Source organism: Oncorhynchus nerka, linkage group LG25 (genome assembly GCF_034236695.1).
Source record: "Oncorhynchus nerka isolate Pitt River linkage group LG25, Oner_Uvic_2.0, whole genome shotgun sequence".
NCBI classification, from domain to species: domain Eukaryota; kingdom Metazoa; phylum Chordata; class Actinopteri; order Salmoniformes; family Salmonidae; genus Oncorhynchus; species Oncorhynchus nerka.
In genome coordinates this window covers 50,378,335-50,395,596 of record NC_088420.1, presented here as the reverse complement: position 1 = coordinate 50,395,596, position 17,262 = coordinate 50,378,335, and the positions used below count along the sequence as shown (strand labels likewise).

General features: G+C 45.8%; 1 protein-coding gene across 8 annotated transcripts in view; it reads right to left on the bottom strand.

The window, feature by feature from the left end:
* Positions 1–17,262, bottom strand: part of LOC115109631 (neuron navigator 2-like) — a 110,510-nt gene that overhangs the window by 32,271 nt on the left and 60,977 nt on the right. For 5 of the 8 annotated variants that reach the window (XM_029634805.2, XM_029634807.2, XM_065009850.1 and 2 more), the window contains 5 exons: positions 4,545–4,851; positions 3,506–4,169; positions 2,140–2,580; positions 1,749–1,820; positions 910–1,070 (listed from right to left, as the gene is read on the bottom strand). In XM_029634805.2, coding sequence (XP_029490665.2) covers positions 910–1,070; positions 1,749–1,820; positions 2,140–2,580; positions 3,506–4,169; positions 4,545–4,851 — 1,645 coding nt within the window. The remainder of the gene's footprint in view (positions 1–909; positions 1,071–1,748; positions 1,821–2,139; positions 2,581–3,505; positions 4,170–4,544; positions 4,852–17,262) is intronic. The other 3 variants (XM_065009851.1, XM_065009852.1, XM_029634808.2) reach the window with 1 other exon arrangement.

Genomic DNA, 17,262 nt, shown 5'->3' with positions numbered 1-17,262 from the left:
TAATTAATTTAAATCTAGGGTTGCTACCCAAGACGGCTGGTCATTCGTTCTATCAGTTCGGTTGCTAGAGACTCGGCGACCCAGTCATTCAGTCTTTTTGTTCTGTATCTATTCGTTCATTCTAAATGTCGCAATTTTCGCTTGGCATAGAACATGTGCTCTCTCATCAGGACACTGTTGTTGTTCAGAGGAGCTAGCCAACAACACAGTTAACACAATCACTTCAAACTGAAGGTGGAAAGACTGCAAACTAGCTGCACTTCATTTAGTTGTACCTTTATTCATTGACATTTCTTTATATATAGATCCATAAAAATGAAGCCAGCTGACTCATGACTTAGACTGGCTGAGAAACGCAGACTGTCTGTCTGTCTCATTCCGTCTCCTGACACGTTCATTACTATGGGACAGCTGGAGATCGAATTTGAATATTGAAACAAAAAAACAAACATTGGAGAGACAGACAAGGTTTATTCAAATCTCAGCTTTTGAAAACAAAATGTTAGTCAAAAAGAAATGTGAGATAATGTCTGGATGATTTTTATAGAGGAGATCATGTTTATAAATAGCTTGGCTGGGATGAAGAGACAGTGGATTGCATAGTCAGATGGAACAGAGTAAATAGGCATTTTAACATAGATTTAGCTGGTGGCAACTTGTAGAATTGACACCGTCTGGAATGCGGTTTAACCAATCAGCATTCAGGATTAGACCAACCCGTTGTATAAAATAGATATAATCACTACTACTTTTCCTTACGTCACCACTAATATCACTGTAGTCTCTTGAAAGAGAGGAAACATTAAGCCAGCATGCACACAATATTTAGTTCTGGGTGCAGAGATGACTATCACTGCTCCTGCAATGATTATCATAGCGATGAGTAGAGAGGGTTGAGGCTACACCTACCAAGCTGGGAGAAGTTGAAGCGGGCTCCGGAGGGCGAGGTGAGGCTGGAAGCGGGGGAGAAGGGGGAGCTGCCGGCAGACTCCTGAAGACCTCCTGCAGAGTGGGAACGCAGCCAGTCCCGGGGGTCGTCATGACTACGCAGCTGGGGCAGGTGGCCGTACCTTGAGAGAGATGGGAGATGCTGAAAAGCCACCTCACATCCACATCTATGTGTGAATGTTGCAAGTCACTAGCTGCACAGATATAATGACCTAGGTTGTTGATGGACAGGGAGGCACGTGGATAACGTCAAGGCTGTCTGATAATGTGCATCTAGTACAATCACAAATCACAGGTGGAAGTTGTACGTCAATGTACCTTCATGAAAACAATGTTTAAGTGCCTGTTTTTTCTCAATGTGTCTATTTTTTTTCCTGAGTAAAAATCTCATGGAAATGGTGATTTACGGAGAAGTATTTTGGGAGTTCTGCCCTTGTTAAAGTAAAAGAAAACTGGTGTAATATGCATCTAATCACAGGGCCAATTCCTGTGTTGGTGCAGGTAGGTGTGTTGTCATTCTGAACATATAGAGACAGGAGACTGCTTCAGCTAACTGATCTCTTATCTATAGAAGCATCACAGCTGCTGTGTCCTATATGCTTTGATGTACATCTCAAGATTAGGCCTCAGACTACAGGCCTGCCCTTCCTAGCTCAGCCAGAAGATGGCGCTGTGCATGCGGTGAAAGAGATGCAGGCAGTGAAAACATCCAACACCCACTTCACTTCACAACACAGTACACCACACACAGGCAGCTGTTTCACTATCAAGCAAGCCTAGCTCCATATAGACACATTTACCTGTCCTGTTTCCGGGGTAAAGTGTTTCTGCTGAATTTGGGACTAGCTGAGGGAGAGGAGAGGGGGCTAAGACTAGGGGGTAGGGAGAAGGGGGTTAGGGGGTAGGGGTAGACAAAACAGAGAAAGGAGCAGCACCAAGAGAAGGGGGAAAACAGAGAGATCATCAGTCATGATAGAATCCATGCTTTCATCCCACCAACACCTGCTAGGAGTCAGTCTCCTATCATCTCCTTTATCATCAATATGGCCAGTCAAACACTTCTGTTAACCCTCATGCACACAACAGTTTAAAGGTCGCGTTACAAAGGGAGAAAAAGGGAGGGAGTTTGTAGGAGATATACAAACACATAGCCACACCTGGCCGTTCCTGGAACCACCCTCCCCCTCCTACCTTTCTGAGATTCCTGCTTTGATGCCGTTGTTCCTGACGCAGGCTGGCAGTGTGTCGTGACCATGGCCGTGGTGTCCGTGGCCACCGCTGCCCAGGGACACGTCGATGGACTCGCTGCTGGTGGCAAGGCTGCTGAGGGAGGGGTAGCCGGGGCTCAGGGTATCCCTGCTCATGGTGCTACTCCAGGCCAGGCTGTGGGAAGGGGTGGACAGGGCCGAGCCTGGGCTGGAAGCCAGGGGGGAGAGGGAATGGGCCTCAACACCCAGACGACCTCCACCCCCATACAGAGGGCTACTGCCCCCGCTACTGGCCGAGGGGGAGTCCAGAGCGCCGCCCTGCTGGCCAGAGTTGGCGTGGGGGTTGGAGATGACGGTGGAGTTCTTCATGTTCTCTGCGGTGGTGACTGGGGCCTGCTGCTTAGCCTGCTTGCCTCCGAACAGTCTGGATGGCACGGGAGAGGGGTGAGGAGTGACAGGAGAATTATATGCGGTACATGGGTTTTAAGTAGAGAATTGTTGAAGGAATTTGTAATGAAAAGGCTGGTTAATGCAAACAGAAGCGAAACAAATACATATCATAACGTTGCCACGGGAACACAATACCTACTTCATGGTATAACCATATAATCACAAGAAAAATAAATCTCTCTCTCTGATTCACCGGTCCGTTTTGGGCGTCCGTGTGAACAGCTATCATACATCTTCTACCGTGGCGTTTAATCAACAGGTCATTTATATTAATTAAAGCAGGATGTAAAGCGTGTGCCACAGACACCACATTTGTTTTGACAACATTAAATCAACAAGGTTTAAATGAGAAGGGAGACTCTCAGACCACTGAGGGAAAACAGCTGCTCTCTTTTCTCATTACCTCATCAGGCGATTAGTCAGATAAGTCCAAGCACCAGCAGCATCAGTTAAAGCAACACCAGGCAGCCCAGTCCTGGGTTCGAGCTAGAGAAAACACTGGCCTCTCAGTCTGGGCCATGTCACCCTGCTTTTAATGAGCAGTGATAGGCCATTATTTCACAGGCCACAAGGGAAGAGAGGCCCTCTAGCTGCCTAGTGATAAAACAAGCCTTTTTCGTTTATGGGAAAAAAAGTAACTGGCAAAAAACATAACGAAACCCTGATAAGGTCTCTCTAAATGTTCTTTAATGCCGATATGATGATTATCCCAACTCAAATCTGTTTGCACTGTGCCTGAATACATCGCCCCTTGAAACACAAGCAGGATGGTGTGGTAGTGCTGTCAGGGCTGGAGAGAAGGAACTATCAGACTCATCAACAGTCAGTGTAAGACAGACCCTGATATATGGGGGTAGGTGGACTTTAAGTAGACTGTAGTATGGAGGTGATGGGCTCACCTGCGCAGAGTAGGGGAGGAGATGTCTGGGTACTTTCCCCCTGGCTGCCTGGCTCCCTGAGGGGGTAGAGTTGTTGAGCCCTGGGCCATGGGATTGGCTTCAGAGAACACCCCCTTCTCCTTGTCTGTCTGGTTAGATCCAGAGCCAGGCAGAGGGATGCCACCGGCGCTAGGCTTGGGGACTTGGCTTCGGCTTTTGGGGCCGTGGTGCGTGTTGGACCTGGAGCTGAGGTTGGACTCGATGCTGGTGCTGGAGGAGCGGTTGGTGCTGCGAACCCCGCCAGAGGCTCTGCTGGGCCGGGGCAGGCTGCGGTACTGCAGGGTGGAGTGGGAGCTCACAGGCAGGTAGCCATCATCCACACTGGCCTGGCGACCAAGACCCCGACCCCCGTGGAGCTGCACTGATTTGGGGATCTTCCCCAGGGTGGCAGAGCCACCGGTGATGGTGACTCCGCTGGCTGTCACCATGGTCATACCTCCTCCTGCGTGCTTCTTGAAGCCAAACGTGTTGGTGGTGGGGGTGCGGCTGGAGGTGGAGGGGGTCTTCTTGGCCTCGTCTCCACTGCTGCGGCCCGTGTCTGATGGGGAGCGCTGCATACTGCTGTTGGCCCGGGGCAGGAGAAGATGCTGGCCCTTCTCAGACACCTTGGTGTCGTCCGTTTTACCTGTGGGTGGAGACATGACACAGTCTGTCAACCATGGACCAAGCACATTCACTCAGCAGTGCAGTTATACAGTAGCATCAGACATCCTGCTGAGTTCCAACACGTTTCAACTCAAAGGCCTCTCTATCTACCACTTCAATTATAAAAAGGTAAGAGATCACGTCTTCAGAACAGTTCTCCGGAGAGTGGTTTCATCACCTGGCAACCTGAGCCCTGATCTCACCAGATAAAACCTCTCTGTGGTTGACTGTTGGCTGTCTTTTCACATGCTCCAGGAACCCATGCAGTTCAGACTGACAGAGCACAATACACAGACAGTGTGGCTGTTGGGACTGCAGACAGAGACAACATAGCTCTACTATGTATGTAACGTGCCTGTTCCATGGGTCTTCAGCGTGCCGCAGACTGGCGTGACAGGCGCCTTGGTCCTGGGCGAGGTCACGCCCACCTGGGCACTCAGGCCTCGCCTCCAGGAGCCCGTGTGGGCCATGGAAGGCGTTTTGCGGTCCGAGGAGCTCCTGCCCGACTCTTCCGACATGTCTGAGGGGCGGCGGCACCACTTGGAGCCCGATTCCATTTTGAACCCGCTGTCCGAGCCCCCGTCTGACCTCTTGACCTCGTCGCTGCCGGACCACACAGAGTTCTGCTCGACGGCTGAGTGCTTCTCCGCGTCCGTCTGGAGCTGAGGGGGAAACCAAACATAAAACATCTGTTACTTCTGTTTATTCAAGTGGTGTAGATACTACACATACCATATCAGTACAATAACAGGTGAATCATCTCACAAGGAGAGCAAGCAGAAAGAAAAGCAACGATCTACTATAGCATCTCCCCTCATAAGCTCACCCTTATGCTATCATTCCAGTCAAACAACTCCACATGCCCCTATTACTGTGAATGCTTTAACATTCTCATCAGCAAACAGCACTCGTTGACGAAACACTGTCAAGACCAGGGTGCTTTTCTTAGTGGCGTAAGCCCCGTCCACCTGAGGATCTGTCTTTTTTCAGTCATCTATCTCCTGTGTTTGAGGGTTGCAAAATCCACTTGTCACTTCAATCTTGCTGAGACTAAGTTATTCTTTTTTTTTAAATGATTTTTTCCCCCACCTTTTATTTAAACAGGTAGGCCAGTTGAGAACAAGTTCTCATTTACAACTGCGACCTGACCAAGATAAAGGAAAGCAGTGCGACACAAACAACCACACAAGAGTTACACATGGAATAAACAAACGTACAGTCAATAACACAATAGAAAAATCTATGTAGTGTGTGCAAATGTAGTAAGATTAGGGAGGTAAGGCAATATATAGTCCATAAAGGCGAAATAATAACAATTTAGCATTAACACTGGAGTGCTAGATGTGCAGATCTACTTCCGGGTTGGAGCGAGCGGTCGCATCCGCACTCGGTCCGCAGGTAGTATTACATTTCATTACATTTCATTATAGTACAACGGTTTGATTTGTCTAATCTTAGCAATTTCTTCTTAGCTAGCTACATAGCCGGCTTTGTATCATAGATAATTGCGTAATTATCGTATTTCGTCGTCCTAACGCAGTCTACACTGCTATCTGCCCTGCAGCTAGCCAGCTAGCTAACGTCCACCGTCTACCGATTAGCAGCACAACTATTACACTCAACTGAACGACTTGATTAGTGTAGTGTTAGCTAGCTACATAGTTGTCTTTGCTGTCTTCGTATCCAAGATAATTGTGTAGTTTAGAGTGTGTAGTTTTAGAGTGATTATCTTAATTTACCGAGGTTAGCTAGCCAGCTATTTGTCGTCCTTAACGTAGGAGACACTGCTAGCTAGCCAACAGCTAGCCAACGTCTACCGAACAGAACTTCCGCACTCAACAACCCGGTCGCATTTCGCTTCGCTCCACAGGTAGTATCACATTTTTCATTTCATTTCATTACAGTACAACGGCTTGATTTGTTTGATCGTAGCTAGCTACATAGCTAGCTACATAGCCGTCTTTGTATCAAAGATAATTGTGTAGTCTAGAGCGATTTCCTAGGTTAGCTAGCCAGCTATTGTCGTTCTTTTAACGCAACGTAACGTAATCAACACTGCTAGCTAGCCAGCTAGCCCCGAATAGCAGCACAGTAGAAACTATTACACTCAACGGAACGACTTGATTAGTGTAGTGTCAACAACGCAGCCACTGCCAGCTAGCCTACATAGTCAACAACGCAGCCTCTGCCAGCTAGCCTACTTCAGCAGTACTGTATCATTTTAATCATTTTAGTCAATAAGATTCTTGCTACGTAAGCTTAACTTTCTGAACACTCGAGACGTGTAGTCCACTTGTCATTCCAATCTCCTTTGCATTAGCGTAGCCTCTTGTGTAGCCTGTCAACTATGTGTCTGTCTATCCCTGTTCTCTCCTCTCTGCACAGACCATACAAACGCTCCACACCACGTGGCCGCGGCCACCCTAATCTGGTGGTCCCAGCGCGCACGACCCACGTGGAGTTCCAGGTCTCCGGTAGCCTCTGGAACTGCCGATCTGCGGCCAACAAGGCAGAGTTCATCTCAGCCTATGCCTCCCTCCAGTCCCTCGACTTCTTGGCACTGACGGAAACATGGATCACCACAGACAACACTGCTACTCCTACTGCTCTCTCTTCGTCTGCCCACGTGTTCTCGCACACCCCGAGAGCTTCTGGTCAGCGGGGTGGTGGCACCGGGATCCTCATCTCTCCCAAGTGGTCATTCTCTCTTTCTCCCCTTACCCATATGTCTATCGCCTCCTTTGAATTCCATGCTGTCACAGTTACCAGCCCTTTCAAGCTTAACATCCTTATCATTTATCGCCCTCCAGGTTCCCTCAGAGAGTTCATCAATGAGCTTGATGCCTTGATAAGCTCCTTTCCTGAGGACGGCTCACCTCTCACAGTTCTGGGCGACTTTAACCTCCCCACGTCTACCTTTGACTCATTCCTCTCTGCCTCCTTCTTTCCACTCCTCTCCTCTTTTGACCTCACCCTCTCACCTTCCCCCTACTCACAAGGCAGGAAATACGCTCGACCTCATCTTTACTAGATGCTGTTCTTCCACTAACCTCATTGCAACTCCCCTCCAAGTCTCCGACCACTACCTTGTATCCTTTTCCCTCTCGCTCTCATCCAACACTTCCCACACTGCCCCTACTCGGATGGTATCGCGCCGTCCCAACCTTCGCTCTCTCTCCCCCGCTACTCTCTCTCCTCTTCCATCCTATCATCTCTTCCCTCTGCTCAAACCTTCTCCAACCTATCTCCTGATTCTGCCTCCTCAACCCTCCTCTCCTCCCTTTCTGCATCCTTTGACTCTCTATGTCCCCTATCCTCCAGGCCGGCTCGGTCCTCCCCTCCCGCTCCGTGGCTCGACGACTCATTGCGAGCTCACAGAACAGGGCTCCGGGCAGCCGGCGGAAATGGAGGAAAACTCGCCTCCCTGCGGACCTGGCATCCTTTCACTCCCTCCTCTCTACATTTTCCTCTTCTCTCTCTGCTGCTAAAGCCACTTTCTACCACTCTAAATTCCAAGCATCTGCCTCTAACCCTAGGAAGCTCTTTGCCACCTTCTCCTCCCTCCTGAATCCTCCTCCCCCCTCTGCAGATGACTTCGTCAACCATTTTGAAAAGAAGGTCGACGACATCCGATCCTCGTTTGCTAAGTCAAACGACACCGCTGGTTCTGCTCACACTGCCCTACCCTGTGCTCTGACCTCTTTCTCCCCTCTCTCTCCAGATGAAATCTCGCGTCTTGTGACGGCCGGCCGCCCAACAACCTGCCCGCTTGACCCTATCCCCTCCTCTCTTCTCCAGACCATTTCCGGAGACCTTCTCCCTTACCTCACCTCGCTCATCAACTCATCCCTGACCGCTGGCTACGTCCCTTCCGTCTTCAAGAGAGCGAGAGTTGCACCCCTTCTGAAAAAACCTACACTCGATCACTCCGATGTCAACAACTACAGACCAGTATCCCTTCTTTCTTTTCTCTCCAAAACTCTTGAACGTGCCGTCCTTGGCCAGCTCTCCCGCTATCTCTCTCAGAATGACCTTCTTGATCCATATCAGTCAGGTTTCAAGACTAGTCATTCAACTGAGACTGCTCTTCTCTGTATCACGGAGGCGCTCCGCACTGCTAAAGCTAACTCTCTCTCCTCTGCTCTCATCCTTCTAGACCTATCGGCTGCCTTCGATACTGTGAACCATCAGATCCTCCTCTCCACCCTCTCCGAGTTGGGCATCTCCGGCGCGGCCCACGCTTGGATTGCGTCCTACCTGACAGGTCGCTCCTACCAGGTGGCGTGGCGAGAATCCGTCTCCACACCACGTGCTCTCACCACTGGTGTCCCCCAGGGCTCTGTTCTAGGCCCTCTCCTATTCTCGCTATACACCAAGTCACTTGGTCGCTCTGTCATAACCTCACATGGTCTCTCCTATCATTGCTATGCAGACGACACACAATTCATCTTCTCCTTTCCCCCTTCTGATGACCAGGTGGCGAATCGCATCTCTGCATGTCTGGCAGACATATCAGTGTGGATGACGGATCACCACCTCAAGCTGAACCTCGGCAAGACGGAGCTGCTCTTCCTCCCGGGGAAGGACTGCCCGTTCCATGATCTCGCCATCACGGTTGACAACTCCATTGTGTCCTCCTCCCAGAGCGCTAAGAACCTTGGCGTGATCCTGGACAACACCCTGTCGTTCTCAACTAACATCAAGGCGGTGGCCCGTTCCTGTAGGTTCATGCTCTACAACATCCGCAGAGTACGACCCTGCCTCACACAGGAAGCGGCGCAGGTCCTAATCCAGGCACTTGTCATCTCCCGTCTGGATTACTGCAACTCGCTGTTGGCTGGGCTCCCTGCCTGTGCCATTAAACCCCTACAACTCATCCAGAACGCCGCAGCCCGTCTGGTGTTCAACCTTCCCAAGTCTCTCTCACGTCACCCCGCTCCTCCGCTCTCTCCACTGGCTTCCAGTTGAAGCTCGCATCCGCTACAAGACCATGGTGCTTGCCTACGGAGCTGTGAGGGGAACGGCACCTCAGTACCTCCAGGCTCTGATCAGGCCCTACACCCAAACAAGGGCACTGCGTTCATCCACCTCTGGCCTGCTCGCCTCCCTACCACTGAGGAAGTACAGTTCCCGCTCAGCCCAGTCAAAACTGTTCGCTGCTCTGGCCCCCCAATGGTGGAACAAACTCCCTCACGACGCCAGGACAGCGGAGTCAATCACTACCTTCCGGAGACACCTGAAACCCCACCTCTTTAAGGAATACCTAGGATAGGATAAAGTAATCCCTCTCACCCCCTTAAAAGATTTAGATGCACTACTGTTCCACTGGATGTCATAAGGTGAATGCACCAATTTGTAAGTCGCTCTGGATAAGAGCGTCTGCTAAATGACTTAAATGTAAATGTAATGAGATACTGGGGGTGCAAAAAGCAACATTTTTTAAAAACAATATGGGGATGAGGTAGTTGGGTGTGCTATTTACAGATGGGCTGTGTACAGGTACAGTGATTGGTCAGCTGCTCTGACACCTGATGCTTAAAGTTAGAGAGGGAGATATGAGTCTCCAGCTTCAGTGATTTTTGAAATTTGTTCCAGTCATTGGCAGCAGAGAACTGGAAGGAAAGGCGGCCAAAGGGGGTGTTGGCTTTGGGGATGACCAGTGAGATATACCTGCTGGAGTGCGTGCTACGGGTGGGTGTTGCTATGGTGACCAGTGAGCTGAGATAAGGTGGGGCTTTACCTAGCAAAGACTTATATATGACCTGGAACCAGTGGGTTTGGCGACGAATACGTAGCGAGGGCCAGCAGGTCACAGTGGTGGGTAGTATATGGGGCTTTGGTGACAAAACTACATCCAATTTGCTGAGTAGAGTGTTGGAGGCTATTTTGTAAATGACATCGCCAAAGTCAACGAACGGTAGGATAGTCAGTTTTACGAGGGTATGTTTGGCAGCATGAGTGAAGGAGGCTTTGTTGCGAAATAGGAAGCCGATTCTAGATTTAATTTTGGATTGGAGATGCTTAATGTGAGTCTGGAGAGTTTACAGTCTAACCATACAGCTAGGTATTTGTAAGTTGTCCACATATTCTAAGTCAGAACCGTCCAGTGTAGTGATGCTAGTCGGGTGGAGGGGTACGGGCAGCAATCGGATGAAGAGCATGCATTTAGTTTTACTAACATTTTAAAGCAGTTGGAGACCACATAAGGAGTGTTGTATGGCATTAAAGCTTGTTTTGAGGTTTGTTAACACAGTGTTCAAAGGAAGGCCAGATGTATACAGAATGGTGTTGTCTGCGTAGAGGTGGATCAGAGAATCACCAGCAGCAAGAGCAACATCATTGATATATACAGAGAAAAGAGTCGGCCCGAGAATTGAACCCTGTGGCACCCCCGTAGAGACTGCCAGAGGTCCGGACAACAGGCCATCCGATTTGACACACTGAACTTTATCTAAAGTCTATAGAAGTAGTTTGTGAACCAGGCGAGGCAGTCATTTGAGAAATAAGAATTAAGTAGTGGACTACAATGGAGGCCTACAAGTCCTGACAAGACCTGAAGTGATTACCACAGGAAATCAGCATAGATGGCTCTTTCATGCTTCGCGAATCAACATTACCGCCTTGAAAAAAAATGAAAAAAGTGGAGACTGGAGAGTGAGGCGGGCGAACAGGACCATTACATTGGGCCTACAAATAAACAATGTGTTGGAGCAGTATAGTGTGTTTTCCCGGCGCTCACCAAGCTTACTTAAGCCCCAGTTATAACAGGGTATTGTTTAAATAGCTACTGAAAATACTAATAAAAATCGATTGCCAGGGAAAGAATTTTAATGGCCCTGTTCTTTATCAGCATGAATCTGAAACACTAATCTCTAGGCCTATACCTGCAATAATATATCTATATTTTACAGAGCAGCAGAAAAATGCAACACAAAGCAATTCTATACAAGGCAATAGTTGCAGAGAAAATGGGAGGGATTTTGTGATTGGTTGTTGGCTTGAAGAGCTGGTTTTGGGGCCGGACTTCAATCAAGTCACTCGTTGGCACAGGAGGATGCAGAGAAAATCTTAATGGTAGAAAACATGAAAACTAAACGGGTGCCAAAGCAGCAGTCTCTGCTCTCGTCTACCAGTGCTTTTTCTATGACTGGAAATAACCTTGCTGCAGTCTTCTACACTGTAAAAAAAATACATTTAGTTTTTACGTTGACTTACTGGCAGCCAGTTACTTTACTGTAAAAAGAATGTACAGTATGTTACCGTATATTCCAAAGAACCTTTGGTTTAACAGTATATTAGTGTCTAACGTTTACAGTAATGTACTGCTAAACCAAAGTTTCTTTGGAATTTATGGTAACATACTGAACCTTTTAGTTTTTTTTACAGTCACTTAAAGGTAACTGGCTGCCAATAAATTACTGTAAAAACAACTGGATATTTTTTTTACAGTGTACAATATCACAACCACGCCAACTGCTTTATTCCTGAGAAAACTAATTCAGTGCTGTTCTCGGGATGTTCCATTGAAAAGAGACGGTCTCTACAGGAGCATTATGTGGTTAACTTTGGAAAAACATGAACTGCTTGGAACGGCTAGACTTCTACCACACAGACTTCAACATAGACAATGTTGACAGACATAACCCACTGGGCACAGACTGGTTGAATCAACTTCATTTGTCAACTTATTGTGATGTGGAATCTAGGTGTAAAATACAATGGATTTGAAAAAAAAGTCTGCAACTGTGGTTTTGAGGGAGAAATGTCAACCACAGGATTATGACATCATGGTAACAAATGTCAACATAGACACATCTTGTGTAAAATATTCCTTTAAAACAACATCAATTCTTTAATGTTATATCCAATGTCAGAAAAAAAACTATAGGCTGGGCAGTACCTCCTACTGGAGAGTTGACCTATAGCCACTACCCTTTGGTCTCCCATCCAGGGTTTTAACCAATCCCAGCCATGCTATGATACAGTACTTGTCACTGAGTATTGCCAATGTGCTATCGTGAGAATGATTGTTGATTGCGCTCCACTTAAAAACTAAATAGATTCACTGTTGCTATCGAAGTCATTCCAAATAGTAGATTTAACAGAGCAAATCAAATGTGACCAATCTTTATCACTCCTATATAGTCAATGGTGCTATTTAGGCCTATATAACATTTACAAAGTCATCAACAGCAATTGTTTCAATTCAACCCAGGGTTCAACTAAAAATAGACAATACAATAGTCCTTGGGTTTCAAACTCTGGTTGATTTCAAATGCCATGATATTTAGTGACTTTGAATTGTGGTTGGTTGTCAACGCAACCAAATATCAACATTTAAAGGAGATGTATCTTCTGCTTGGATAGTTCAATCTGTGCCACTGACTTAGTCTGGCCTTAATAACATTTAGTCTACAAATGAATAATTGATATGTTAGATTCACGTCTGCATCTCAACCAAAAATCTAAGTTAAAGAATAGGACTGAATCGAATCATACTTTGATTAAAGTGCATTTAAAGTTTGATTTGATTTAGTCCTATTCTTTAATAAATAAAAGTTGGAGAATAGGATTAAGCAAGTGGCTCAAATGGAACTACCCAAGCAGTCGGTACAGCTCCTTTAAATTTGGATGTTTTTGTGTTGTCAACCAAACACAATTCAATATTACCTTCAACGTAAATAGCCTAAAGTTAAGGCTATCTTACAATATAATGTAACAGTATTTATTCAACCTTAAAATGAGTAACAGATCCATGGTCCTATTTTGAGGTGACTGTAACTCTACAATTCTTCTTATATCATTATATAAAGTGTGCATGTTCAAGATAGCGTGCATAGGTCATCGCAGGTCTGTGTAGATATTCACAATAGCTGTAATAATCTCTGCAGAATCTCAAATAGCATTGATCACTTGCACCATCTACTTCTAATCAGGGCAGGTGTTGTGGGCGGGCCCTAGGGGGTCTGGCACGCCCTACCGTACCTCCTTGACTGTCCTAAATAAAACATTGAAATATGAATAATTGATTTGACCAACAGGCAGAACGACATATCAATCTCATATAAAGCATCCGTGCGAGAAAAAGAGCCCCTCTGTCTCAGTACGTGTAGCCCATGTATCTGATGCTGTCTGAACAAGAGTATGGCATGTCGTACTCTTTTTGTCCAGACAGCATCAGATACATGGTTCACCTACAGTGAGACAGAGGGCCGCTGTTTCGCTGACCCGGATGCTTTCTCCAGTGAGATAGTTTCAGCCACTAGCGAGTTGAACAGGGATGTAGTGCTGCCGGAGGCGTAGTAAAATAATATTTCTGGATACATTTGAAATAAATGATTTAATTGCTACAAAAATCCATGAAAACGATAGAATGACAAACCAAATAAATATGTAGGCTGTAGCAGCCTATAGGTAGGTAAATGGTGCTTTCTTCCCGACCTCTCAACTCAATTCAATTCAACGGCCTTTATTGGCATGGGAAACATATGGTAACATTGCCAAAACAAGTGAAGTAGATAATATACAAAAGTGAAATAAACAATAAAAATGAACAGTAAAACATTACACTCACAGAAGTTCCAAAAGAATAAAGACATTACAAATGTCATATTATGTATATATATACAGTGTTGTAATGATGTGCAAATGGTTAAAGTACAAAATGGAAAATAAATAAACATAAATATGGGTTGTATTTATGTATTGTAATTTGTTCTTCACTGGTTACCATTTTCTTGTGGCAGCAGGTCAAAATCTTGCTGCTGTGATGGGCCACTGTGGTATTTCACCCAGTAGATACTGTATGGGAGTTTATCAAAATTGGGGTTGGGTTCGAATTCTTTGTGGATCTGTGTAATCTGAGGGAAATATGTGTCTCTAATATGGTCATACATTTGGCAAGTTAGGAAGTGCAGCTCAGTTTTCACCTCATTTTGTGGGCAGTGTGCACATAGCCTGTCTTCTCTTGAGAGCCAGGTCTGCTTACGGCGGCCTTTCTCAATAGTAAGGCTATGCTCACTGAGTCTGTACACATTCAAAGCTTTCCATACATTTGGGTCAGTCAGAGTGGTCAGGTATTCTGCCACTGTGTACTCTCTGTTTAGGGCCAAATAGAATTCTAGTTTGCTCTGTTTTTTTTGTTAATTCTTTCCAATGTGTCAAGTAATTATCTTTTTGTTTTCTCATGATTTGGTTGTGTCTAATTGTGTTGCTGTCTTGGGGCTCTATGGGGTCTGTTTGTGAACAGAGCCCCAGGACCAGCTTGCTTAGGGGACTCTTCTCCAGGTTCATCTCTCTGTAGGTGATGGCTTTGTTATGGAAGGTTTGGGAATCACTTCCTTTTAGTTGGTTGTAGAATTTAACGGATCTTTTCTGGATTTTGATAATTAGCGGGTATCGGCCTAATTCTGCTCTGCATGCAGTATTTGGTGTTTTAGGTTGTACACTGAAAATATTTTTGCAGAGTCTCAATTTGGTGTTTGTCCCATTTAGTGAATTCTTGGTTGGTGAGCAGACCGCAGATCTCACAACCATAAAGGGCAATGGGTTCTATAATTGATTCAAGTATTTTTAGCCAGATCGTAATTGATATGTCGAATTTTTTGTTATTTTCGATGGCATAGAATGCCCTTCTTGCCTTGTCTCTCAAATTGTTCACCGCTTTGTGGAAGTTACCTGTGGCGCTGATGTTTAGGCTGAGGTATGCATAGTTTTTTGTGTGCTCTAGGGAGTCTAGATGGAATTTGTATTTGTGGTCCTGGTCAACTGGACCTTTTTTTGGAACACCATTATTTGGTCTTACTGAGATTTACTGTCAGGGCCCAGGTCTGGTAGAATCTGTGCAGAAGATCTAGGTACTGCAGTAGGCCCTCCCTGGTTGGTAACAGAAGCACCAGACCATCAGCAAACAGTAGACATTTGACTTCAGATTATAGTAGGGTGAGTCCGGGTGCTGCAGACTTTTCTAGTGCCCCTTGCCAATTCGCTGACCTTCTCTCACTCTCTCTCTGGCGGTGGCGCAAATGATGAAGAACTGCAGATGTGTGTAAAAAGGCCTGTCAGTGGGAGGGTTGACCTCTTCGAGTGGGCCAAATCCAAGAACAGCCACAGAATGAAAACACGACCAGGGGGTGATAACACGTCTGTCCTCAAAACAGTTTGTTACGGACTTGGGGTTCATGTACGACGCATTTGAGCTCGCCCTACTGTCCGAGTGTTAAGCTTACAGAAAAGTACTACCTCTATTGCGCATGCAGGCAAACTGATCCACCGCATGAACCGTATCATCCCACCAACGGGGATCTAGCATCGGAATTCACTGCGTGTCCGCCTTGATGTTCATAAAACTCCACGGTCCTCCTCTTAACCTCTTCAGTCGACCCTCTACTTTTTTGAACATTTTGTTAAAAATCGCGCAACATTTCAGCGCCCTGCTACTCATGCCAGGAATATAGTACGTTCATATGGTTAGAATGTGTGGATAGGAAACCCTCGGACGTTTTTAAAACTGGTTAAATCACGACTGTGGCTATTACATAACGTGCGTTACATCGGAAAGCGCAGGAAAACCTGATCACAGAAAATGGAAATAAATATCCTTGCGCCACTTCCAGCAATTGTTAACAGTGAGCCGAATTAGATAAGACCGAGCATTCAACTCCCACAGCATCCCCATGTTGTCTAGAGTCTTGTGAATTGAATCATCTTTGATTCTTGGTTGAACCGAAAGAGGGGCACCGCTTACCTCCAGTCTCCGGCCCAGATCATTCCGGAAGAGCTCTCTCCTGAAATTTTTTCCAAGACGACAGCTAATGATATTTACATCGCCTACGGATGATTTTTATCGCTTATTAACGTTTACTAATACCTAAAGTAGCATTACAAACGTATTTCGAAGTGTTTTGTGAAAGTTTATCGTCTACTTTTTGAATTTTAAAAAATGACGTTACGTTGTGAAATCGCTGTTTTTTTCGTTTATCACACAGTCTACATATAACGATATCTTGGCTTTATATGGCCCGATTTAATCGAAATAAAGACCCAATAGTGTTTATGGGACATCTAGGAGTGCCAACAAAGAAGATGGTGAAAGGTAATGACTGTTTTCTATTTTATTGTGCGGTTTGTGTAACGCCGAAATGCTAATTATTTTGTTTACGTCCCCTGCTGTGCTTTTCTGTTGTAGTGTATTGGTGCATGCTATCAGATAATAGCTTCTCATGCTGTCGCCGAAAAGCATTTTAAAAATCGGACTTGTTGCCTGGATTCACAACGAGTGTAGCTTTAATTTGATACCCTGCATGTGTATTTTAATGAACTTTTGAGTTTTAACTAATACTATTAGCATTTAGCGTAGCGCATTTGCATTTCCAGAGCTCTAGTTGGGACGCAAGCGTCCCAAGTAGAGGCAACAGGTTAAGCAGTGGGACCCAAAACGATATGTGACCAACCCGGTTAGGGAGTGTTTTTCTCTGTAAGCTTAGTGCTCGGACAGTAGGGTGGGTTTCAAGTGCGTCATCCAGCACCACATTTTAAAGGGCGCTCAAATTGCTTAAATGAACCCTTATCAAGTTCCGCTGCCTACACCTAGTCATCACATATTGGTATTATTAGTATTGCGATTACAAATAAAAAAAGACTACCACTTCTCACAATGGTGCTCGTTTAGTAAAGTTAGATCCAAGCTGAATCATTGCCTCACAAAATCACATCATGATTTTACATAACAGAACAGAATATAATAGCATGTTCTGTACAGTAGTAGTAGGTGTATAATATGTTACACCAAAAACACCTCCTCAGTCATTTCTTATCTAGAGCTGAATAGTCAAAAATGTTTCCTCATGCGGCCAAAACTCAATAGCGCACAGGACCCAAGTGGTAAATATAAAGATCCAGTCCATTTTAAATTTTGGAGGCCCAATACACTTCAGCGTTGTGATGGAAAAATTCTAGTAAAATGCATAGAGCTTAGAATTAAAAAGCTATTGTCGTATATTATTCAACCTAATCAGACAGGTTTTTTACATGGACAAAAATGTGGAGATAATATAAGGCAAGTACTGGAAACA